Consider the following 27,463-nt stretch of genomic DNA (forward strand, 5'->3'; position numbering starts at 1 on the left):
ACAAAATAAAGAAGGTCACATAGTTTTTGAGGAAAAAAACTGATGAAAGTCAAGAAAAGTATTCATTTTTTTTCAGCCTGAAAATTAACACATAGAAGTTACAATTTTAACCTAATTTTACTAAACAGAATATAAAGTGAGCTTTTTCTTTTCTTTATTGATTTGAAAGAGAGAAGAAGAGAGAGGGAGAGAGAGATAGAAACATCAGTGAGACAGAACATCAACTGCTGGCCTCCTGCATGCCCTCACTGGGGACTGGGCCCACAACCTGGGCATGTGCCCTGACCGGGAATCGAACCGGTGACCTCTGGGTGCATGGGTCGCTGCTCAGCCATTGAGCCACACCAGCCGGGCTAAAGTGAGCTTTTTTAAGAAAGTGTTTTGTTTTGTTCTTTAAGTTCAAGTATTTCCAATAGTTGCTATCAATGCTTGGTAATCTTCAAGTACTTCACCTTTTAATCAAAACCTTTAATGACCTCTTGTTTAGGCAAAAGAAGATAAGCAGTGAAGCTCTGAATTCCAATCTTGTTTCTGTCTCTATTGCCTCATCTAAAAAATAGGAACACCACCATCTACCTTCCAAGAGTACCTGAGAATGTACACGAAGCACTTAGCATGGTACCTGATTCTCCTAAAACAAGTTCTCCCGGCCTCCAATCTATGGACTAGCCACTGAATAATGAGCTGGGCCATTTCAACTATACCAACTAACAAAAGATATTTTCTATTGTTTATTTACATGGACTGAAGTAGCAACACTGAAACAGGACAATGAATATTCTGTCTTTTCAATCAGTCACATCTAGGAAATAATCATGAATAATTAGGAAATGTTTCTGTGGAAAATTTGAGGAAGAAATAAGTATCTTATTGAGATTTCTTCTGGAAATTAAATGAGATTTCAAGGTTAATTATTAACTCATAAAACCAGCACAGTTATTTCCTTGGTAGTGAAATGTTTTGTAATATCCCTTGAATTCAAGAGTTTCTTGGAAGTGGTTTTTAATTATAAAATTTTGTTTATTCAAAATTGAAACAGACTAATAGACACAGAGAACGAACTGGTAAAAAGCTGATAAACAAAATAGACCCAGAAACATAGAAAGGAGTACAGTTCAGACTGACAAACTTCAGAGGAGGGAGTTGGGGGAGTGGATAAGATAAACCAAAGAACTTAAATGCATGTATGCATAACCAGTGGACATAGACAACGATGCTGGGGGGTGGGGTAGGACAGGAAGGAAAGTGTCTTGGGGGGAAAAGGAGAAACATCTGCAACAAAATTTAATTAATTACTTTTTTAAAATGATATAAAAAAAGAGAGAGAGAGAACGGACTGGTGACTGCGGGGGGAGGGGGGGCGGTTAGGGAACAAGGTGAAAGAGATGAAGGCATTAAGAAGTACAAATTGGTGGAAACAGCCCAAATGTCTATCAGTAGACAAATGGATAACAAAGCTGTGGTACATATACATATACACAATGGAGTACTATGCAGCTGTAAGAAAGAAAGATCTCTTATCCTTTGAGATGACATGGAGGGACCTGGAAAGTATCATCCTAAGCAAAACAAGCCAAACAGAGAAAGACAAGCATCATATGATCTCACTTATTTGTGGAATATAATGAACATAACAGTCTGAGGAATGGGGTAGTCCCAGAGACGCGGAAGTGGGGTAAAGACTGACAATCCCCAGAAAGGGGGTGGTAGGGGAGAGATGAACCACAGAACTTATATGCATGTGTGCATGAACAATGGACATGGACAACAAAGCTGGGGACAGGGTGAGGAGAGGGGGGAGGGGGGAATCAGTGGGGGGAAAAGGAGAAACATCTGTAACAAAAATAAATTAATTAAATTTAAAAAAAGAATAAAAAAAAGAAGTACAAATTGGCAGTTAGAAATAGTCATGGGGGTGTAAAGTACAGCATAGGGAATATAGTCAATAATATTGTGATAAATATGTATGGTTCCAGGTGAATACTGGAAATATTGGGGGAATACTTTGTGAGGTATATGATTTGTCTAATCACTATGCTGTACACCTGAAACTAATAATAAAGACTGTAAATTGTAATTGAAAAATGAAATTTAAAGTCCTTTTTAAAAATCTGTTTATTCTTTTGTTTTAAATTCAATTGTACTACATTTTGTCCAAAGAAAGTAAAGTACCTGATTTTCTACTGTGGCAAATTACACTTAATAAAGCATGTTCAAATGGTGTGCAGAGTTCTAGGAAGTAAACCTGAATACTAAGTAACCCTTTAAGAGGGTGTAGAAACTAGAAGAAAATCCTACTCCCTTTACAAACATAGTTCTATAAACATGTCATGGACTAAGTCAAAATTGTGTCCTCTACTAAATTACTTGGTGACCTATATTTACCTCATCTTTATATTCTCAAACCCTGGACAGTGATAACAGGTGTTCAATATAAATCTTGATCAATGAGAAAATAAGCTATCACAAGACAAAACAGGGTTCATAAAATTTTTTCTCCATTATTAAAAAAAATAGTAGGACAATATTTTGCTGCAGGTTGGCCACTCTATAAAGAGTTAAACTGTCACCAGATTTTCTATCCTCTAACTCCCAGGCCAATATCCAGGTTCACCAAGACTAAAGGGAACCTCGAAGACTAGAGGAAACCTGGAAATAGTCTCTCTGTCCCCCAAACTCCTCTTACACGTCCCTGCCATCTCTTCCATGGAATCACTAACTCGTGTTATAATTTTGTATGTACATTGCACCTCCCGTACTAGACTCTGAGCAGTTAGAGGGCCAGGCGTGCCTTCCACTCCTTTATGTTCTCCATGGCACTTCACACAGTTTTTTTCTTTCTCATTTCCTTCTCTCTCGTGGACATTGAATCAGCCAATGAATGGCTATGTGACCTACTCTGTATTCTTAAACAATACCTTTAAAAAGCTGAAAGCAAATTAAAATGATCATGAGTAGTCTTGAAATTAAACAGAAATACAAATGTCAGTCAAACCAAAGGAGTCTCTGAGAAAGACAGCAGTCCAGCTGAGTCTGGGAGACAGTGGAAACTCCTTTCCTATGACTCACTTGCCTATCAGATTAGCCCGAGGTTCTTCTTCTATTCCCCCAAATCTCAGGGGCAATTGTGGGATCCAGTGCTTCACCAATTAAAATTATGATTATCATCTAAGAGCCTAATGATTACAAATGTGAACACTGATGGAGTAAATGATCACTGGAAAGGACTAATATTCTACTCTTTATTCTTCCTGTTACCAACCATCAAGAGTAGACCAGGAAGAAAAGCAATAACTTACTTTGAGCAGCCAAGTGAGAACTGAGTCACGATATGGAACAAACTTATTCTTGTTTTTGCCAGCACTCTGATCTGCCAGGGCTGAGATAACCAGACCGAGGGTTGTGAGGGACCTGCATGGTGCAACAAATCATAGTAATCATAAAAAACGGAGTATCTCAAGTATCATGTTTCAGCACAAAGATTGAACGTCAAGATGCCTTTGAACCTGCATGAAAACAGCACTGCTGTCAGCATTTTGCTGCTCCGTTTAAAAATACACAAATTCTAACAGCTAATATCCCTCTAATAAGATTGTAAGCAATAAAACTGCTTATCTCGGGTTTTGTTTTGTTTTTTGTTTTTTTTCATTTTTATAAATTAAAATGTGAGCTGTAAACCTCTGGGTCAAGATAATGACATAAACACTACATTATCTTTAAGAAAAAAAGCCACAAACACAATATAATTAATTAAAACATAATACAAGGCAAAAATTATGTGTGTGTGTGTGTATCAATCACTGTTCAATAATAACAGAATCTGCATGATGGTGTTCTATAATCTCAGTTGGTTATTGATGACTCGTTATCTCACTTTGTGCCTTTCTGGGAGCCATAGAGATAGAAAAGATTCCTGCCCATAGGAATTAACAAATGAGCCTGAGGTAGAAAATACAATCATATGAAAGAATTGGTGAACAAAGCATTACTTCATAAAGTCCTAACCTCATGGGATAAATAAGCACAACAGCAGTCATAACAGGGAAAGCGAATGTGGCTACTATACCTGCTCTTTGTTCAGACAGTGACACCTAGGTCAAGATCAGCAGCTAGACTCTGATGACCAATCACCTTTGTTCTGTTCTATAGCTCAGACCAACAGTTCTCAACTGGAGGTGACTGTGCCCCCACAGGGAGCAGCTGGCAATGTCTGGGGATAATTTGGGTCATCACTACTAAGGGTGGGGTAAAGAGGTGGCAGATACTACCGCCACCTAGTGGGTAGAGGCCAGGGGTATCACTAAACATCCTGGAATACACAGGACCACTCCCAGGGACAAAGAATCCTTAGGCCCCAAATCTCAATAAGCCGTTCTTGAGAAACCTCTGACCTGACTGAGGCTGTACTCCTCAGCCCCATCAGACATCTGACCAAAACACAAAATAGGTTTGAGCCCATAAAAAATATTCATCTGAAAAAAATTCGAAACCATGTATTCATTATAGCCTTAACTGGCTCAGAATCTTATTCTTTTAATAACCACAGTAGCTCACCTATTTGGCTATTAAATCAACAAAGCAATAAAAAGGAAGCTCTGAAAACGTACTTATTAATGTTGCTCCCCTCCTTCAGCCTGTCACCGGCAGCTCCTGTTTTGGTTGCCCGCTCACTGCCAGCTAGGTCAACCAAGCTCAGTTTGCCCACTTTCTCTCCAGACGTCTAGAAAATAATTTATAAATGCTAATGCACAATTAGACAATACAAAGGGAGATACAATCTCTACAAAACTAGTTAATTATCAAAACCCTTTATTAAAGAGTCACTTACGTTATTTCAAAATTAGTTTGCAATGCTATAAACCAATGTGAGAAAACTGTACAATCCAGTAAGTACAAAATTATACAAAACTCTACTAATCTAGACACAGTGAACATACAATGTAACTGAAAAATAAAACTTAAAAAAATTTTTATATTAAATCACATATGTCACATTTTAATTTCAGCAGCAATAAAAAAATGTGGGAAATCAATGCCAAATTCTATAGGCTGGATCTTTTTTTTTAGTTGTTTAAAATATACATTTATATTTATTTCCATAAATAAACATGCTGCTACAAAAGGATATTCAGCTTTCCAAATCAAAAGTACTTTTGGTTAAAAAAGTCTTCAGTATGTTTTTTGTTTTATGCTGAAAAGGAAATAGGAAACAAAGAACTTTTTGTTGTTACACTAATCTTGCTGCAATGGTAAAAGAAAAAAAGTATGCTTTCAGCAAATAAAAATCCTGCCAAAATATAGAGTTTTGCCAGAGTGATTATTTTAGCTTCTGGTATTTGAAATTGATTTGCTGGGGGGTAGGCATCATAATAAAATATGCAAAAGTTCATATTAAAAGAGAAAAACACAAATGTGTGTAATTCAACAGAGAAGGTTTCAATGTGTTGAAGCATATGCATCTCTGGCTGTTTACTCTTATAAGTTTCAAAATCAAATACTCAAAAAATTATTCTAGCCCGACTGTGTGGCTCAGTGGATTGAGCATCACCCCATGGACTGAGAGGTCCCGGTTCTTTGATTCCTGGTTAGGGCACATGCCAGGGTTTTTGGCTCAATCCCCGGTTGGGGGCGTACAGCACGCAGCCAATGGATATCTCTCTCTCATATCGATGTTTCTCTCTCTCTCTCCCTAAAAAAATCAATAGAAACATATTTTAAAAAGAGAAATATAGTCTGGCCAGTGTGGTTCAGTGGTTGAGCGTCAACACATGTACCAAGAGGTCATCATTTGATTCCTGGTCAGGACACATGCCCAGGTTGTGGGCCAAATCCCCAGTGGGGGGCGTGCAGGAGGTGGCCAATCAATGTTTTTTGTAATTGATGTTTCTATCTCTCTCTCCCTCTCCTTTCCTCTCTAAAATCAATAAAGGAAAAAAAGAAATTAAAAAAAGAAAAAATAACTCAATTTAAAAAAGTTTTTCTATAAATCTATCAATCTTCCAGTACAATTTCCCCAGTGCAGTTTATTCCTTCTAATACTTAGCTGCTTAGCAGGTCATATTGTAAAAAGTATCTCCACTGAATCAGCTAAAGTACTAACATTAGCTTATGCCATTAGCCATCATAGTTTAAAGCTCAAAAAAATGCTGCAGCAAAGACTTTGGGCCATCTGGTTGTTTAACATCTGCTGCGCGTTCTTTAGTTGGAGAGGGTGGAGAGCTACAACCTACTCCCTTGCAGACCAGGCTTCAGTATGTGACTTAGGTTCTGCCAATTAGATACCTTGCTTAAGATTTGGAAAACAGAAGTAAAGCAGAGGCCACCCTCTGCCCCTTTGGGGGTTTTTCTGCTGGCATGCAGGATCACGCAAGTATGTTGTCCTAGACCAGAGCTATGGGGCACGCCTGGAACTCAGAGCCACAACACAGTGGGGCCTAGCATCTGGTCAATAAGACCTGTGTTGTTCTGGGAGTTATTCCTGGAGATTCAGTCTAGAACCCCACTCCTCCTCAGGTGTTCCAACAACTTTGCAATCACTTAAATCCCTCTTTTAAATCTCTTTCTGTTTACCGAGATGGCTTTTGTTTCTCATCCTGTGTCCTAATTGATACACATATTTGGTTAAAACTTCAAGTCATCTAACACCTGAAGGGAATAACTTAAACCATGATCCACTTCCAAATGATTTTTTAAAAGTCAAACATCTGAACACCTACCCCAGACTTCACATCATACAAAGTATGAGTGAGGGTGATTTTGAAGACTGCATGGGATCGACTACTCTCCTCATTCATGTTGGTTGCAGCAACTGTACGAGATTTGTTACCCTCAGACATCAAAGACTCAATATCCTAAGTGAAAAAAAATCACAGACACACATGTCATTATCTGTCCAATATGTATTAAAACTCTGCTATACTATAAAAATACAAGTTTCATTACTTAGCCACATTTTGCATTTACACTTTGTTTTTCAATGAACATTAACCCCCGCAGAGTACAGTAACCAATACTCCCCATGAAAACAAATAAAATGCACTACTTTCTGTACATGCAGATAAAGTGGCAGCTCTGAGAATTAGGAAAGTTTAGATGCTACATGTTGAGTCTCACAAAATGGAAAAATATGCCATGCCAATCTTCATCTAATCTAAAAATTTGAAAAAATTAAGTTTCTTTAATTACAGAAGTAATAGAAGTTAACTTAAATTAGATTAGATTACACAAATTAACAATAAGCAAAAATAATTTGTAGCCCCTTCAAGCAGGCAGAGCATTACCTCATCACCTTGGAGTATATCTTACCAGAACTATTTTTAAAAATAAAAACTTCCAGAGACTAATTTCTGCTCTACTTTGTTGCCTTTGCTGCTAAAACAGAGATAGCATGATGCAATATAGAAAGATTATGGGATCTTCATTTTAAAAAATGTTATAAGCTCTAAAACAGCTACTTAACCAATCCGAATGTTAGTGTCATAGGTAACCACACAGAGCTATAACATCATCTACCTTACAAGGATTTAACTGAGGAACAAGAAAGATGGTATGTGTGAGTCTACTAGTTGCCGCCTTCTATCCCGTCTCCTCCTCTTTCCAGTAAAGGAACTCAATCTTCAACTGAGCATACTGCGGCAGAGATAAGGGACATTTCCCTGTCACCCTTGCATCTCAGTCTGGCCATATGACTAAATTTCAATGAGAGAGAGTAAAGTACAATACAGGTCACTGGGAATTCTCCTTGAAGGGAGTAGGCATGCTATCGCATGTTGGTTTTAAGAGTCACCTTAAACTATGAGAATAAGGGCATTACCATAGAGCTGGCAGGAATCTAGGTTCCTAACAGCATCTTTGGGGCCATATCAGTACCATACTAGCCCTTCACCATTCATTCTTTCATTCATTAATTCGCCCACTCAGATATATATTGAAAGCACCTAGTACATGCAAGATACACTTTAAGATACTGAGGACACAAAATGATCAAAACATAATTCATATTCCAAAGAACTTAAATCCTGTTATATTTTTTCTGTTATATGTAGCCAAACATAATCCAAACTGACACACACATATTAAAACCTTCGAATATCATAAGGTTCTATGTTGCTGTATAAATGAAAAAGAATAATGTTAAAGGGAGAAGTCAACATTATAAATAAAATGCCTCAAAATAAAAACATTAACTACAAAAAATAGGCACCACAGTGGAAAAAAATCACAATGTTCTAGATCCATTCTAAATCTACTTTAGACCCATTAAATCTGACAATCCTGAAGCTTAAGTAAAAGCTTATCCTATTTAGCCTACATTTACTCATTGGTCTCTAATCTGTTGTTTTATGCATGAACTCTGTAGTAAGCCTTATAATTTTTTAAACAAGCAAAAGTTCTTTTTATACTCTCCAATCTCCTCTGAGCTTCCAAAACAATCCTGATCTCTCTCCAATGTTGCATAAATGTGGTCTCAAATGATCATTATTAATATACCAACAATACCTAACATTTATATAAATATTCTAGAGTTTTCAAAGACTTTTCACATGCATTATCCCATCTGATCTCCTCCAGGAAGCCTTGCCAGACACCACCCTAGCCAGACACCTACATACCCATTTAAAGTTGGGTGCCCCTCCTGGACACTCCATTGAACCCTGAACATGCATCTACCCCAGCACTTAAAACCATATTGTTTTATGATACCTTTATAACATCTATTAAGCAGTTTGAGGCAACGGACAATCTTGTTCTCTTTTTTATATCCTCAGCACCTAGCACAATGTCTGACACATGACAGGTATTAACTAATGTTTACTAACTGAAGTATCATTGATCAAATGATAGAACTGATTAGTGGACAAAGAAACAAATGATCCTACCTCATAAGATAATCAAGACAATAAAATTCATTTCCATTTTAAAAACTAGGGCAGCCCTGGCCAGTTTGGCTCAGCGGTTAGAGCGTCGGCCTGCGGTCCAGAGAGACCCAGGTTCGGTTCCCGCTAAGGGCATGTACCTCGGTTGCAGTTTGCCCCGGCCCTGAATGGGTCATGCAGGTGGCAACCACTCGATGTGTCCCTTTCACGTCAATGTTTCTCTCTCTCTCTCTCTCCCTCCCACTCTATCTGAACAAAAAATGGAAAAATGTCCTCAGGTGAGAAAAAAAAAAATTTAAAAAAAAACTAGGGCAAAGAGGGTAGGTGAGGTGGAGTAAGTGACTCAAGAGTCATACAGGAGTCAAACGAAAGGATTAAGTGTCACAAGATCAACATTCTCTGACTCTCAATTCCATGTACATTACATCACGGGGTGTCAGCCCACCCCCATTTCCCCAGTACACAAAGCCTGATGGATTCACACAAAGTAGAACTGTCGCCCTGGCCGGTTTGGCTCAGCGGTTAGAGAGTCAGCCTGCGGTCCAGAGAGACCCAGGTTCGGTTCCCGCTAAGGGCACATACCTCGGTTGCAGTTTGTCCCCGTCCCTGGTTGGTCGTGCGGGTGGCAGCCACTCGATGTGTCCCTTTCACATCGTTGTTTCTCTCTCTCTCTCTTCCTCTCTCTCCCTCCCACTCTATCTGAAGAAAAAAAAAAATTAAAAAAATGTCCTCGGGCGAGGATTCAAAGTAGAACTGTGAAGTCTAAAAATGAAGAGAACTAACTAAAGGCCAGTAAGTGGTTCTCTCAGATTAGAAACAGGCTTTGAACTCCATCTACTCAAGTCATACATTTCATTTCACTAAATCCACAAAATCATAAGCAATTTCACTATTTTACGTACTGCCAGGGAAGACAAAAGGCTGACAGTTATCATTGTAGAGGACATCACAATTTTAGAGCTCACAAAATATGCAAAAAAATGTGTCTCACAACAGATGCATATGTATGCCTTGCAAATGTATATCTTCTCTGAAAATTAAACTGTCCTGAGAGCCATATACAGCTTTTTAAGTAATCATTTTTGTTTAAAAGTAATTTATTAAGTGATATGGCTATAATTTTTTAAATTTCAAAAATAATAATCATCACAAATTAAACAAAAAAACTGCTACACTGAATTTAGTTAGTTTATTTAAAGGATGTTGTTACCTTATAGCCGGTGACAGCCAGTTTAGAAAGTCCATCGACATAGGGTCCCAACACACTGTGCTCTCTGACTTTTAACGTTTGACGGCTTCTGTTCATTAAAAACAAAGAGACGATTTTTAAACAATAACCTGGTTTTTAAAGGATTTAACTGTGCTCCATAAAATACATACTGAATTCAACAAAGATCCCAAATAAATAAAACCAACCAACTTGATCCCAGAAGAATTTTAACCAAAATTTAAAATCTTGACTGGTAACAAAAACTTCATAATGTGGTAAAATATCACATCACTCAAAAGGGTGCACTGTGGGATGTCTATTTGTGGCCACAAAGAATGCTGAGGCAAATAAATACAAATAGTTTACTTGTCATATCACAGAATGTGGTACAGAAAGCAGAAACTCCATAAATGTCAACTGTGCAAGAAAAGAAAATTGCAGACCCACCTCAATTATGAACAAAGACAAACAAAAGATGACAAATAATGCATGTGATGATTTAAAACCTTAAAATTGGGCTTATCTTAGGGTTATCAGGTTTTTTTTAACACTGGAAAAGATTCATGGCCTTTACCACATTGATAGATTAATGGGCTGGGGGAATCACACATGGTCATTTCAATAAATGTAGGAAAAAGTTTTCAATGAAATGAAATACTCGTTCATGATTTAAAAATAAATAAGCCTCTTAGCAACTCATAAACTCTGTAAAGGACATCTGCCAGAAACCTAGAGCATATAGTACAGTTAATAATATCAACAAAAAATAAAAGAATATTTGCTGATGATTGACTGTATGTGACATAAATTATATCTCAAAAACTCTTAAAAAATAAATCATTACAATGTAAAAATATTTGTTGGTGGTGAAATTATAAGTGATTCATATTTTATGTAACTTAATAGTCTCTAGTGATTTGGACTCTAGCACCCTAGGATCAACAACTAAAAACTTTGCTTAATGTGCATCAAGTAGTCACAGAACAATTATTTGACTTAGTTTTTGACTCTTCAGGATATATTCTAACTTTTTCCTTTCCCTTTTTCCCCTTATCTTAAAGATAATGTGTACTGTGTTATCTCCTGAGTAAAACATAATTTACATTATTACACATAGTGCATGCTGAATTAATGAGTTCTTGAATAACAAAACAAAGTTCCCTCAAATAGTCTTTCACTGAAAAGATATCACTTTTATAGTTTTGTGTGTGTTTTTTTTTATCCTCACCCAAGGACATTTTTTCATTTTTTGTTCAGATAGAGCGGGAGGGAGAGAGAGGAAGAGAGAGAGAGAGAGAAAGAGAAACATCAATGTGAAAGGTACACATCAAGTGGCTGCCACCCACACAACCCAACCAGGGCCGGGGACAAACTGCAACTGAGGTACATGCCCTTAGTGGGAACTGAACCCGGGTCTCTCTGGACCGCAGACCAACGCTCTAACCGCTGAGCCAAACCAGCCAGGACTTTTATAGTTTTTAATCTATCTACTTCAACTGTTCAGAAACACTACAAAAAGCCTCAAGAACTTCCATGGAGGAGACAACAACAGCAGCTAACACTTATTGAGCACTTACTATGCACCCTAAAGGTTGTAAGGCCTCTATGTAGCACCCCAGTCTATCTTCACAACAGCCCTCTGAGGAATTATGCAACATTACATACTCTCCGTACAAAGGAGGCCTAGAAAGCATAAAGACCTTGCTCAATAGGTAACAATTAATGGACCTAGATCCAGAGCTAGGTAAATCCAAAGCTCAAGCTGTTAATGACTAAACTATACACAAGACAAACATAAGAAATTATTACAGACTATGAAAAAAAATGTAGATAAAGTTTAAGCTATGCCACACAAGTACTGTGGAATACAAAATACAAGAACAAAGGCAGCTAATAATTTCTCAGTAGGTCTGGGCTGGATCTCTAAGAAAATGATGTTCTTCACAGAGGTGAAGGTGTAAGAAAAAGTAATTGGGATAGAGCCAGAAAAAGTACAAGGGCATAATACTCAGCAAGATGTGGGTGCTCAGGCCATAACCTTTCTACCTCTCACCTCCTTTTGTGTTCTGTTCTGACTTCCAAGCATAATGCCCCCCAGCTACACTGGACAGCTGGGTCACTCTCCCAACAAGGAATTTCTCCAAAAATGCTTGGCAAGGGCTATCCCTGTGCTTAAATGGTTCTTACCTAACTTCTCTGTGAACAAACTTCTACTCAACACAAAATTGATCAAGCACCCTCTACTGAATCTTCCCTTCTCTGGGCAAGGATAATCATTTTGACTGAGCAATGATTCACTATGATTCACTGCCTCTAAGACCATCTTTCCTTGATCATTTTCTTCATCCAAACATAACTAACTGTCCCCTTGTTATCCTGTGCACTTTCTGTAAGCCTCAGCTCATTTGTCTCTTTAACCTCCTGGACACTGTTTCTACAGCAATAAGCCACAAACTGTGGTTATTATGTTTCTTTCTCTCCATTGTTACACTTCCTTAAAATCTGAACTCAGAACACACTGTGCAATAAACACATTTCCTCTGATACCTCTTATCTTCCTCATTAGGTTCAGATATGACTGCAGAGTGAGAACAGGATTTTTTAAGGCATTCTAATACTTCTGAGCCACTTTTATTTCAAAGTCTATGCCATAAAATAGAACTTTTTTTTTTAATCTAGGAATCTTTAAAATCAATTATCTTAAAAGTCCAGGTTTCACATCTCTATGCCTCTTTCACATCCCCCCTGAAATTTCTTGGTTAAAAAAATAATAATTGCTCAGCCAGTGTGGCTCATTGGTTGAGTGTCAACACATGTACCAAGAGGTCGCCAGTTCGATTTCCGGTCAGGGCACATGTCCAGGTTGTGGGCCCAATCCCCAGTGGGGGGCATGCAGGAGATGGCCAACCAACCAATGTTTTCTCTCATCAATGTTTCTATCTCTCTCTTCCTCTCCTTTCCTCTCTCTCTAAAATCAATAAAGAAGCCCTCGCAGGTTTGGGTCAGCGGTTAGAGCGTCAGCCTGCAGTCTGGAGAGACCCGGGTTTGGTTCCCGCTAAGGGCACGTACCTCGGTTGTAGTTTGTCCCCGGCCTTGGTTGGGTTGTGTGGGTGGCAGCCACTTGATATGTCCCTTTCACATCGATGTTTCTCTCTCTCTCTCTCTCCCCCTTCCACTCTATCAGAACAAAATATAAAAAAAAAATATCCTCGGGTGAGGATAAAAAATAATAATAAAAGAAAATAATAATAATAATAACCTACTTGATTAAGATACCAGTTATCCTAATACTAATAAGTAACTTAATTTTCATTACACATTTTTTGTTTATAGCTTTGGTTGTATAGGAGGAAGACAGTATGACTCAATTGCGTGCTGCTCAACCACACTTCCCTGCCCCATCTCAGCCCAAACTTCAAAAGCCCGAATTGGTTGCAGGAAACCACTCAATGTAACTAAAAGCAAATCACAAAAACAATAACTAGATAAAATCACAAAGACAATAATTAGATAAATAACTCTCTGCTAGAGTTCAATATAAAAAATTTCACTTAAGCCAATTTATTAAATCTGTTTTAGTCCATAATACTATAATAGTAAAGTCTCAAAGTCATTTACCCTTTGGGATCAAGAAGGTCTCTGACTTTTTCATTATAAATTTCCATATAGGACACTTCTACTTTAAAACTCTGCTCTTCATTTTCCTCTTTCTGAGTTCGTTCAAAGAGTCCACTGCAAAGTCTTGGGATTAATCCAGGTTGATCAGCTGTACCCATCATGGTGTAAGATTTTCCAGATCCTAAAAATTAAAATCATAGTTATTACTGTGTTTTTGAGAAGCTGAAATATATAAACCTCTTTCTAGTACTCATAATAAAGTACTAGCACTTAGGAAGATTTCCATAATAAAATAAGAAATATACCCAAATATAATGATAAGACGATTAAGTACAGAAGCTTTCCTACTGGACATGTAAGTCAAAAGTAAACATCCTTTAAGAAGAAAACAAAAACCTTCTTTAAGCATCTTCAGAGTTTTATTTATTTAATTATTTATTTTTAATCCTCACCTGAGGATTTCCACTGATTTTTAGATAGAGTGGGTGGGAAAGAGTGATGGAGGGAGGGAGGGAGAGAGACAGAAAGAAACACTGACGTGAGAAAGACACATGGATTGTCCCACATGACCCCGACCAGGGCCAGGGACCAAACCTGCAACTGAGGTACATGCCCTTGACCAGGAATCAAACCCGCTACTCTTCTGTCTGTAGGCCAACACTCTAACTTCTCTCAACCACTAACTGTACCATAAAAATTATATTATCCCTACCCGTCCCAGAGCAAAATAACTGATGAACTGTTGGCAATAGTGTAGAAACCAGAATAATCTTTTCCCACTATAAAATTATTTTCTCAATTGTATCAAGAATACATATTCATTAAAGACAATTTAGAAAATACCAGAAAATAGAAAGAAAAAAATTCAAGCAGTGATACTCCTTAGTATAATTTTTTTTCCCTTTTTTAGTAACAGTGATTTTGTAAACATTTTTTTAAAAATTTTTTGATTGATTATAGAGAGAGTGAGAGAAAGGGGGAAAGAGAGAGATAAATTTGTTGGTTCACTTATTTATGTAGTCATTGGTTGATTCTTGTATGTGCCCTGACCAGGGATCGAACCCAAAACCTAGGTATATCAGGATGATGCTCTAAACAACTTACCCAGCCAGGGCTTATAAACATACTTTTAAATTCAAGTTGCTATTTTTGTCACTTGACACTTTATCATCATCATAATAGCTAAAACTAATACATCACTTCTTCTGTACTAGGCCTTTTCTAAAAGTTTTCACATGTTAACTCATTGTGACAACCCTATAAGACAGGCTTATAATTATTAACATTTTACAGACAAGAAAACCAAATTGCAAGTTTCACAGCTGGTCATTGGCACGAATAGGTTTGGGGCTGGGATAACCTGGATCAGAGTCATTGCCTTTATAACCATTGTACACACTGCCTCTTAAAAATATCATAAGCACCCAGCCAGTGTAGCTCATCCCATGCACCAAGAGGTCACCAGTTTGATTCCCAGTCAGGGCATATGCCCAGATTTGGGCCAAATCCCCAGTGTGGGGCATGCAGGAGGCGGCCAATTAATGTTCTCTTTCATCGATGTTTCTCTCTCTCTTCCTCTCCCTCTCTCTCTCTCTCTCTCAAGTCAATAAAGAAAAAAAAATCAATAAAAATATATTTTAAAAAATAAAAATATCATAAGCATTTTTCCATGAAGAATAGTTTTTAATTGGACACACTATACAATATACCCTTAAACAGTGACTCCTTCCCTTTAAGTAGATTTTCTTTCCTGTTGACCGCAGATAGAAGTCAAAATGCTCCTTATTAATCATAACTGATAAGATGCTAACAGTATGTATCTTGTTTGTGTCCCTCTCTGTCATGATCCTTAAAGCTTAAAAAATATATATATTGTTTAATATTACCAGTCTGTCCATAGGCAAAGATACATGCATTGTAGCCATCAAAAGCATTTTGAAGAATATTCTCCCCAAGGCACTTAAAAACAGCATCTTGACCTAAAAGAAAAAGAAAAAGAAAAGATGTTTTAGGCTAAAACTATACATGAACAATTGAAAGAACAAACAAACAAACAAAAACTAAAAAATGCACTTCTTTTTTTCAGCTATCTCCAAAACACTTTTAAACTTGATGAATGCTTCCAAAAGTGTTCTTCAGAATATTTCTAGTTAGCACATAAGATAAAATGAGTAAAAAGTTCCTGATAATATGAATTTGGATTAATAAACACTAACCAAAAATCTTCTGCAATGCAAAAAGCTAATGAACTGCTAATTTTATAAACTGTGATGATAAATATCTGAAATTTAAACTTGGGACTTAGGTGGACCTGAAATTAACTATATAACACTCAGCTAATGCTTTATTCAGTAGGTACTATAGTTCAAAACAATCATATATATAAATCCCCTCTCTTTTTCCTCAATAATTAAAAATTTTATTTTTTCTTTCTTAATTTTAGAGAGAAAGGAAGGGAGAGGGAGAGACAGAAACATCAATGACAGAGAACATCAATTGGCCACCTCCTGCATGCCCCCCAATGGGGATTTGGCCCACAATCTGGGTATGTGCCCTGACCGGGAATTGAACTGGTGACCTCTTGGTGCACGAGTCAATGTTCAACCACTGAGCCACACGGGCCAGACTTAATATTTTTTCATTTGGAAACATTTATTTTTTATTTTTTAAACAAGCTGGTAAGGCAGAAATGGCCTTACCAGGCAGAAAATACTACTCTGGAACAAAATTTCAAGTCTCTTTATAATTCATGGGTAGCTTGTTTTACTCCTATAAATGTTTGGAACCAGTGGTCTCTGGTGACAAGCAGCAATTCTCCAGGGACTCTTTTTTTGTTTTTTCTTTTCTCGGTGGCAATTTTAAATTACAGGGTCTATAATATATTCCAACTAGGACAGAGTGGAAGGTACTGAAAATGTCTTCTAGCTTTCTACCACGGACATAAATAATAGGGTCAAATGCTTCTCTACAGGCTAAATCAGATAAGCCATTCAACCCTGAGTCTTGAATATTGTGGTAATAATGTGATGTTTTTCCCTCAGTTCTGAGATGCTCCCACATGTTTCTAATGGTCACTTCCTTCCTTTCCATCTATCTTTATTGTGAAAGTATTACAGCTGTCCTCCTTTTCCCCCCATTGACACCCTCCTCCCTGATTCTCCCCCACCCCAGCCCCGCCCTCCCCTGGCCCCTGGCCTTCACCGCACTGTTGTCTGTGGCTATTGGGTATACATATATGCATATAAGTTCTTTGGTTTATCTCTTCTCACTCCCCTCACCCCACTTCGCTCTGAGGTTTGTCAGTCTGTTCCCTACTTCCATGTTTCTAGATCTATTTTGCTCATCAGCTTATTTTGTTCTTTATATTCCACAAATAAGTAAGATCATGTGATATTTGTCTTTCTCTGACTGGCTTACTTCACTTAGCATAATACTCTCCAGGTCCCTCCATGTCGTCTCAAAGGGTAAGAGATCTTTCTTTCTTACAGCTGCATAGTACTTCATTGTGTGTATGTATATGTACCACAGCTTTTTTATCCACTCATCTACTGATGGACACTTGGGCTGTTTCCAGATCTTAGCTATTGTAAATAGTGCTGCTATGAACACAGGGGTGCATACATTGATGATAATGTAGAGTCGGAGGGAGAAAAAGGGAGAGAAAGGGAGAGAGAGAGAAACATCGACGTGAGAGAGACACGTCAACTGGTTGCCCCCCGCACAACCCCGACCAGGGCCAGGAACGAACTGAAACCAAGGTACATGCCCTTGACCAGAATCGAACCCGCAACTTTTTGGTCCGTGGGCCGATGCTCTACCACTGAGCCAAAGCGGCCAGGCTGATAATAATGTAATTTTTAAGAAATATATATTTGGTCTTTCAAATTCCTCAGAATTTCCTAAGTGTTAAAAGTTAGAAATATGTCTTTTGTTATGTTAATAAGGTGACTTTTGGGGTACACCCATGGATGGGGGCAGGTTGGCAGGAGAACCAAGCATGTGATTAGAGAGTTGAAATTTTCAGTCCACCTCCTCTCTGGGGAGAAGCAGGGGGCTGGAGATAGAATCAATTATCAATGGCCAGTAATTTAATCAATCATATCCATGTAATGAAGCTTGCATAAAAACTGAAAAGGACAGGGTTTGGAGAGCTCCAGGTTGGTGAACATGTCTCCGGAGATTTAGGGAAGGCGGTGCATCTGGAGAGGGAAATGGGAGCTACATGCCCTTTCCTCATACCTTGCCCTATACATCTCTTCCATCTGGCTATTCCTAGATTACACACCTTTGTATAATAAACTGGTGGTAATCTAGTAGTAAAATGTTTCTCGGAGTTCTGTGAGCCACTCGAGAAAATTAACTGAACCCAAGGAGGAGGTGGTAGGAACCTCTGATTTACAGCCAGCTGGTCTGAAGTACAGGTAACCACCTGAACTTGCAACTGGTGCCTTTAGTCCAAGGAGAGGGTCACTGGAACCTCCCATCTATAGCTGGTTGGTCAGAAGCACAGGTAAAAACCTAGACTTGCAATTGGTGTCTGAAGTGGGGTGTGGGGGTGGAAGTGAGGGTGGGGGGCAATGTTGTAGGACTGAACCATTAACCTGTGGGATCTGATGCTATCTCCAGGTAGGTAGTGTCAGAATTGAGTAGACACCCACCTGGTGTCTGCAGCATTGCTTGTTGGTGGTGGTGGGGAAACACCTGTGTCCCCACAAACTGGAACTGGAATCTGGACACACTTTAAATATGAGAGACCTGGATGCTGTTATGTTTGTTATGTTTTAAATGCTATAAATAGCATTTCATTATGCCTCACTTCCTAGTTACCAGATTAGTACATCATCAACATACTTCCGATACTGAAGCATTCTTTAAAGTCATCAATGGGCCAGCTAGACCAAATTAACCTTAACTTTCTGAAACAGCTGTAGTACTACTGTTGTCTCATGATAAAAGCCAATACAATATGACACTCAATATTTAAGATGCTTAGAAACAGGTGTTGTAAGCAGTTAGGAATAAAAGACTTGGCTTTCACTGTAGTCCTAAACTTGTGGTAAAAAAGGGCTTGAGACAGTCATCACTGAAGAAAGTAAAAGAATAACAGAATTCCAGAGCAAATTTAGAAAGACTGTGATATATTCCTCTTCATTAAAGACAGAAAACAGAACACTGAAAGCTTAAGTGATTTACTCAGAGTCACAGGAGCAGACAGGAGTAGAACCTGGGTTAAACTCAAGGTTTCATTTTCACCACGGCTCTTCATCTGTTTCACCAAGCTGCCTCTCTAAACCACATCATAGACATCTAAGGGAATCTGAGTGGCTACTGCATGTGACTGGTGCCATGTAAGGGCTGGGATGCATGTAATTAAGATAACCTCAACCATGTGCCCTATCAATCTGACTTTATCATCTTTTTTTTAATCCTCACCTGAGGACATTTTTTGCATTTATCTTCAGATAGAGCAGGATGGAGAAAGGGGGGAAGAGAGAGAGAGAGAGAAACATCGATGTGAGAAAGACACATCAACTGGTCGCCACCCACACGACCTCAACTGGGGCCGAGGAAAAACTACAACCAAGGTACGTGCCCTTAGCAGGAACAGAACCCGAGTCTCTCTGGTCTGTGGGCCAACACTCTAACCACTGAGCCAAACTGGCCAGGGCTGACTTTATCATCTTAAACCAAGAGCAGTGTAAGGTGAAGTTCCCATTTCCCAACCAATGTAAAAACTCTAATAGCAAAGATTAGAGGAAATTCTCTATATAATTTCTAAAGTTAAATAAAATAATAGAATAATTTATAGAAAAAATATCAAATCACCTTTTCTATGTTATCAATAGTTAACAGAATGCTGTACTCTTACCTGCATACTTTTCTTTGACAGATTCATCCATAGACCAGAAACAATGATCATATGCAAACACCTGTTGAAAAACAAAAATAGTGTATTAAGTACAAAACCTTTAAAAAAAAGAACAAAACCTTAACATATTTATAATATTATAACAATGTCATAACACTGATAGCCTTGTTCAAAATAGTGAAATAAAAACACGTTAGTGTCTTACAATGACAATGACAATTATTATAGTACAACCTTATAATGAACTAAGCACCCTATAGATGATATAAATCTTAATTTCCCATTGAAAACGTCACAATGTTAAATGAAAAAAAGAGGTTACAAAACAATATGTATAATATGATGGCTATTATACACATACAGAGTTACATACACATAAAGTGTATTTCTGCATCATAAGACTCGTGTTCTTTGTTTTCTTCTTAGTGTTTTTATGTAGTCTTTATATTTTTACTTTTCTCAGAGAAAACAAAGGTATTTTTAAAAAATAAAACGTGCCCTGGCCGGTTTTGCTCAGCGGTTAGAGCATAGGCCTGCAGTCCAGAGAGACCCGGGTTCGGTTCCCGCTAAGGGCATGTATCTCGGTTGCAGTTTGTCCCTGGCCCTGGGTTGGGTCGTGCGGGTGGCAACCACTCCATGTGTCCTTTTCACGTCGATGTTTCTCTCTCTCTCTCTCTCCCTCCCACTCTATCTGAACAAAATATGGAAAAGTGTCGGGTGAGGATTAAAAATAAATAAATAAATAATAAAATGTAAAGATGATTACTACAGCAAGCTGCAAATAGCTATAAAATAGCAGATTCTTTAAATAAACTATAACACATCCATGTGCAATGTTGTATAGCTTGAAAGACTATAAAAGACTTGTAAGAAAATGTTCCCATATTAACGTAAAAGTTATCAAAGTCTGGACCATGATCCCATATTTGTACAAAAATCTATACAGACAAAAAGTAGGAAGGATATATACTGGAAATACTGGTAGTGGTTAATGCTAGTTGGTGGGACATCACAGATGATTTGTTTATATATTTTACATGTACTACTTTCTACAATGTGCACACTTTTTTGTGATCTTTTAAAATTTTTTTTTTTCTTTCATTTTTTGGATTTCATGTTTTATAATTTAGGCTCTTTAAGGATTTTAAATGGAATTGCGTTTTAATTTATTTCAGCTTGCATTTCTAAACTTCCCACTTGGGATGTTTGTTGCCTTGCCTCCTAGTGACAGTTTTGCACCTGTATATGTCAGTTTGTAAGTGCACTGGCAGTTTGTATTTTATGACTTATGTGAGTGCTTGTTTTTTTCCTCTCTCTCTGGCTACCTATATGTGACTAGTTACATTGCCAATCTCAACAACTGAAGCCCAGATTTTGGTCTTCCCAAAGCCCAGTGACCTCTCTACTCCCTTCTATTTGCACAGACTTTAGCTCGATGTTGGTGGCCAAAAACACATTTTTTAGGCCTTCATTCACAGTGGAGCTGCACCCAGATCAGTTTTCACATGGTGAGTTTCTCCAGTCCTCAACCACACATCAGAACCCTTTTTAATCTTCAAGAATGAAACTTCAATCACCCCTGAAAACCTGTGTGTGATCCCAAGGCCCAGTGAATATGCTGCTTCAGCCCCAGCTTGCTGATGGTCTCCAAAGTTACATATGTTGTTTTTAAATATGATGTGATCTTAAACATGTGTTTTTTTTGTTTTGTTTTGTTTTTTAATCCTTACCAGAGGACATTTTTCCATTTTCTTTTTGTTCAGACAGAGTGGGAGGGAGAGAGAGGAAGAGAGAGAGAGAGAAACATTGATGTGAAAGGGACATATCGAGTGGCTGCCACCCACACGACCAACCAGGGCTGGGGACAAATTGCAACCGAAGTACATGCCCTTAGCGGGAACTGAACCCGGGTCTCTCTGGACCGCAGGCCGACGCTCTAATTGCTGAGCCAAACCAGCCAGGGCTAAATGTGTTTTTATTGATTTTTTTTTTTGTTTTGTTTTGTTTTTGAGAGAGAGGAAGGGGGAGAGAGAGAGAGAGAGAGAAACATGGACGTGAGAAAGAAACATCAATCGGTTGCCTCTTACATGCCCCCTAATGGGGATCAAGCTGGCAATTTGGGCAAATATCATGTAATTTTAATATTTTAAAAATCTTTTTTTTTTGGTACATGCCCCTAGCGGGAACCAAACCCAGGACTCTCTGGACTGCAGGCTGATGCTCTAACCGGTGAGCCAAACCGGCCAGAGCTAAAAATTTTTTATCTGCCTGGCTGGTGTGGTTCAGTAGACTGAATGTCATCCCATGAACTGAGAGGTTCCGGTTCAATTCCCGGTTAGGGCATATGCCCAGGTTGCAGGCTCGATCACCAGTAGGGGGTTGTACAGGAGGCAGCTGATGGATGTTTCTCCTTCACATCAATATTTCTCTCCCTCCCTTCCTCTCTCTCTTTAAAAAAAAAAAATCAATAAAAACATATTTAAAAAAAATATTTTATCTGTCCCTACTATGAATTTGGAGTTGGCAGAAAAATGTTTCTGTGTGAATGCACAAGGTTATCTGAACCAGAGGTCTGTCTAAAAGTTAACATTTTTAACAAAGGAAATTGCATTAGGATAATAAATTAAATATATCATATATGGCCTGGCTAGTGTGGCTCAGTGGCTGAGTGTTGACCCATACATCAAGAGGTCGCTGGTTCAATTCCTGGTCAGGGCCCATGCCCAGGTTGTGGGCCAAAATCCCCAATGGGGGACATGCAGGAGGTGGCCAAATGATGTTCTCTTTCATCGCTGTTTCTATCTCTCTCCCTCTCCCTTCCTGTCTCTCTAAATTCAATGAAGAAAATAATAAATATACCATATATGCCCCATCTGAAATTAACTCAAAATGATGGCGAGAGGGAAAGGAAGGGCCAAAAGGGGAAAGGAGAGCACATTTTTGAAAGTACCTGGATCAGAAATTGAGAATCCCTGAAACATGAGACTGATGGGGAGTGAAGTGGAGTAGGAGCCACAGCAAGACCACAGGACAAAACACTGCAGTCGGAGATGGCTGCAAAGAGCAGTTCTGAGCGCTGGCCAGTTTGGCTCAGCAGTTGGAGTGCCGGCCTGCAGTCCAGAGAGTCCCGGGTTCGGTTCCCGCTAAGGGCATGTACTCGGTTGCAGTTTGTCCCCGGCCCTGGTTGGTCGTGTGGGTGGCAGCCACTCGACGTGTCCCTTCACATCGATGTTTCTCTCTCTCTCTCTCTCTTCCTCTCTCTCCCTCCCACTCTATCTGAACAACAACAAAAAAAGAGCAGTTCTGGGAGGAAGTGCACCAGGAGAACAGCTAAATAAGTAGGGGGACCCTGGGGCAACCAACAGGATGACTACTTAAAAACACTTTCAAAAGGGATTAAGACCTACAAATTGGTAGTTATAAAACAGTGAAGGGGATGTCAAGTACAGCATGGGAATATAGTCAATAATATTGTAGTAATTATGTAGGGTGTCAGGTGGGTTCTAGACTTTATCAGGAAGGGGGGAATCACTTCATAAATTATATAAATATCTAATCAGTATGCTGTACACCTGAAACTAATATGGAATGTCAACTGTAATTGAAAAAATAATTTAAATTCCTGATATCTAGAAATAACTAAATTTTTTAAAAATAAAAAAATAAAAACCCTTCAAAGCAGGGAAGGGTCAGGACACCCATGCTTTGTGCAAAAGAGGAAGCATGTGTTCCCTGGGAAGGAATGGAGAAGACAGGCCAGAAAGGCAAGCAGAAGCCCAATGGTTGACAACACCCAAGAGGTCGGAGCCCTGGAGCCCAGAAGCTACCACCCAGCTGCAACTAATCCTCAACATTTTTCCAAAGTGAAACAGGTATCTATGTATCATGGTGGTGGTTCACTATGTTAGCAGTTCTTCAACAAGAAGAGGAGGAAAAGAAGATGGACGGTGGTCCCAAAGGACAGTGTATCAAAATTTCAGGTAGGGGCTGTTTTTCAAACTACATTCATCAGTCAGGGTGAGAAGCATTTCAGCATGGTGAGAGTAAACAAAATGTGAAGCTTAAATTAAGTGTCTTCTGCTCTAGTTTTCAACTCTCATCTCCGATCATTTTATTTAATTCTGTACTTAATAAGGTTAAGCAGAAACCATCCTGATTCTTCTGGAACCTGAACTCCTCACTTCAACAATCCCTTCACCACTCATGCTGTGTACTTATCAAGGATCGGGCTCTAAAAGGCACTCCTCTCTCCATTAGCATGAGGTGGTTTCTTTTCTTTCTCTTTGTAATTTAGGGATTCCTTAAACAACTGAATGTCTTAGTCTCAATTCCAGTAGAGAAGCTATCACTAAATTAACTAGATCAATAGCTGATAACTCCATGAGGTACAAAGAAGTTAAGAACCTGGTGGCTGGCAGGAGGGGAGCTGGGAGTTGAACCCAGCCTGTGAGCCAGCAGTCTGCTCACCACTAGGCTCTCCACTACTAGGCTAAATTAGCTTTATTCCCTCAATTTAAAAAAACAATTTTTTTCTTTACTGATTTTAGAGAGAGGAAGGAAGAGAGAGACAGAAACATCGATGAGAGAGAACATCGACTAGCTGCTTCCTGCATGCCCCCCACTGGGGATCGGGCCCACAACTTGGGCATGTGCCATGACCTCTTGGTACATGGGTCAACGCTCAACCACTGAGCCCCACCGGCTGGGCTCCTCCAATTTTTTGAAACCCCCACTGCCTGGCACAAAGTTAAAAACTAATGAACACTTAGTTCTTATTTACTAACAATACTGAATAGTCTTCTTTAAGTTTCAGCAATTTTATAAATTATTACAGGACTCTTCCAGCCATGGATTTCCTAAAGCAAATAAACCCTTTTCTTTCTAAATAAACATTTTTCCTTAAAACTTTTAATAAAATCTTTTTTTCAAGTAACAGAGAAGAAACACACAGTCATTATAACAAAGTCACATAACACAGAAGCGTAAAGTACAAAATAAAGGCCTCCCATTCGCCAAACATACCACTCCCAAAGGTAACACCTATGTTAATAATGTGGTGTGTGTCCTTTCATAGTTTTTATGTCAACAAAGTTTCTCTAAATGGTTAATATACAAATATACAGTTGAATTAAATACAGCATGGATAATTTTTAAACAGCCATGTGATGTTTCCTCACATCTCTGCTACAATCTCCACCCCTGTTCTAAGGGGAAAAAAATCCAGCACTGCCCTGGCTGGTGTGACTGGGTTGGTTGGAGTGTCGTCCCATACACCAAAGGGTCTCGGGTTCGATTCCCAGTCAGAGCACATACCCAGGTTGTGGGTTCAATCCCTGGTCGGGGCACATAGAGAGGCAACCGATCAGTTTCATTCTTACATTGATGTTTCTTTCTCTCTCCCCCTCCTTTCTTCTCTCTCTAAAATAAACTAAAACTGAAAATTGAAAAAAAAAAAAATCCAGCACCTTTACATAACAAAGATGAGATAAAACTAATAGGATTAGTTTTACAAATATAAAGAAATGAGTGCCATATTAAACTATTTTTACATCATTCAGAGTCCCAGACAGCCATGCCTATAATATTTTAGCAATAATAATAGAGAATGGAATTACAATTCAACATAGACTCTAAAATAAAACTCCAAGATTGCAGACAAAAATCTGAATTTCCTGGACAGTTCCAAGTAACTTCAGAGAATGATCAATTCAAAAATATAGTCCTGGTGTCCTGGTGTCCACTGTGGCACAACTATAAATTCCCTGAGATACAGGAACTGACGAAACCCACTGAAGTTTCTTTCGCATCTGGCCTCAAATCTAAGATGAAAGCATGTTCCCTTGAGGAAGCTGTGGGCCAGGGCAGGTCTCTGTTGGCCTGAGAATGTGTCCCCAGCTGTCTTGGGAGCAACGTGGATGAGTCTGCCTAGGGCAGTTCTGACCACAGATTGGAACGACCAGTTTTGAGCCAATCCATGGTGAACAGCAAAGCACAAAAGGAATCTGTGTTGTAGTTGCCAGGAGACCGGTCATAATTGGTCAAAGTACAAATACAGTTTTTCCATAAGCCTCCAGTCCCTCCTATGCCAATAAATGGCTTCAGATTTATAAAGAGGCTAACACAGCTTGCATTACCTTTACAAAAGTGACAGAGAGAAAATACTTTTGAGAAGAAAATTACCAGTACTTCAAAAATATGCACCTAAGATCTTGACAAGCATTGCATAATACACCAAATCTCTTACCTTTGGCTGGCTTCTGCATTCCCCAAAGAGATGTCATCGTTGATGTGAAAGAAAAGAGAGAAGGTTCAAAAAATTTTTTTTGTTGTTTAGAAGACTTTTGAAAGGGAAAATAATCATAAACATCATGTAATTTTTTATTAAGAGTATAAAATATTAACTTTGAAATCAATAGCAATTTAAAATATAGTACCAATTAATATCTACTAACTAGTAGAATAGAGTGGTAATTATAGAAAACTAACTTGTACCTCTCTGGTAGAAGACAGATTACCTGAGCACTGGATAATTTTTAAAGTACTAATATTTCTGCCTTATACGTTCTTTTTATCCTTGTATGTACATATACGAAGTAAAGTAATTCTTTACTTTTATCATCTGATTTCACTTCCAATTAGTTTTCCCTGCTTTGACACAGTAGCAGCTAGCTTTCTCTCTTTCTGTACAGGCCTTTCTACACAAAATGAATTCTGTTCTGGCTAGGAAAAAAAGTTAAATTAAAGGAACAACTAACTTTTTTGCCAGTGAATTTACTGAATTACTCATTTTCTATGCTTCCCCAGTTGCTTCTAACCTCCCTCCCTCTGAAACTGCCATTCACTTACATCTCCTCAGGGTACAGGAATATAACTCAACCCAATATAATTCTGAGAGAGTTTCAAACTTAGAGAAAAGTTATAAGGAAAGCACAAAGAACTGCCTTCACCCAAATTCACCAACTGTTAACACTGCCAGGGCTACCACAGCCTTCTCTGCCTCCCTCCCTCTATAGATAATATATTCACATACACATGTATATTATGCTCTTAACCACCTGAGAGTAAGTTGCAGGTATGTCCATTCAACTCTAAACACTTCAGTGTGTAATTAGTCAAAATAATGATGTTCGCTTACAAACCAACAGTACAATATCAAAATCAGAAAACTGAGGAATAAATTTGAGTACTTTTGAAACTATAGTAAAACAGGAACAATGACTGGAACTTAAGGAATTGCTGATCTCTCTCAGAGGTTCAAAGTGCCAACGCAAATCTAAAACTTGCAAGAAAACTATACATAGAAATGTTTCCTTCCAACTGTCTGTACATCTTCTTGTCCCCTATGTCTCAAAAGATTTTCTCCTAAAACAAATTTAATATGCTATCTGTATCAAATGATTTCAGTAAGAACACTAAAACACAAAGGAACGTCTCACAAATGACTGACACTTATCTAATAGATTTTGGAGTAATGTGGCTAACATATAAAAGAAAATAATTTCTCTGAAATAAGAGATACGGAAAAACTTCCCTAGGAAATGACTTGTGAAATACTGGTAGAAGTTCGGCCAATGTAGCTCAGTGGTTGAGCAGCGACCCATGCACCAAGGTCGCCGATTCGATTCCCGGTCAGGACACATGCCCAGGTTGTGGGCCTGATCCCTAGTGAGGGGCATGCAGGAGGCCACAAATCGATGTTCCCTCTCATCGATGTGTCTCTCTCTCTCTCTCTCCTCTCATTTCCTCTCTCTCTAAAATCAATAAAGGAAAAAAAATTTTTTTTAATACTGATAGAAGTTACTGACATATGCTATCATCTTTCTATAGATCTTTATAAGCAGAGCAGATTCTCTCAACTGCAGACAGCTTAGTTATAAACCTGGCTGGAGC

General features: G+C 38.5%; 1 protein-coding gene across 1 annotated transcript in view; it reads right to left on the reverse strand.

Annotated features, from left to right (window-relative positions):
• Positions 1–27,463, reverse strand: part of KIF13B (kinesin family member 13B) — a 209,586-nt gene that overhangs the window by 114,676 nt on the left and 67,447 nt on the right. The window contains exons 3-10 of the mRNA XM_036240641.1: positions 25,818–25,830; positions 19,574–19,634; positions 15,591–15,683; positions 13,705–13,885; positions 10,087–10,174; positions 6,717–6,851; positions 4,608–4,720; positions 3,300–3,411 (exon numbers count right to left, since the gene is read on the reverse strand). Of these exons, the coding sequence (XP_036096534.1) occupies positions 3,300–3,411; positions 4,608–4,720; positions 6,717–6,851; positions 10,087–10,174; positions 13,705–13,885; positions 15,591–15,683; positions 19,574–19,634; positions 25,818–25,830 (796 nt within the window). The remainder of the gene's footprint in view (positions 1–3,299; positions 3,412–4,607; positions 4,721–6,716; positions 6,852–10,086; positions 10,175–13,704; positions 13,886–15,590; positions 15,684–19,573; positions 19,635–25,817; positions 25,831–27,463) is intronic.

This window comes from Molossus molossus, unplaced genomic scaffold (genome assembly GCF_014108415.1).
Source record: "Molossus molossus isolate mMolMol1 unplaced genomic scaffold, mMolMol1.p scaffold_m16_p_4, whole genome shotgun sequence".
NCBI lineage: Eukaryota > Metazoa > Chordata > Mammalia > Chiroptera > Molossidae > Molossus > Molossus molossus.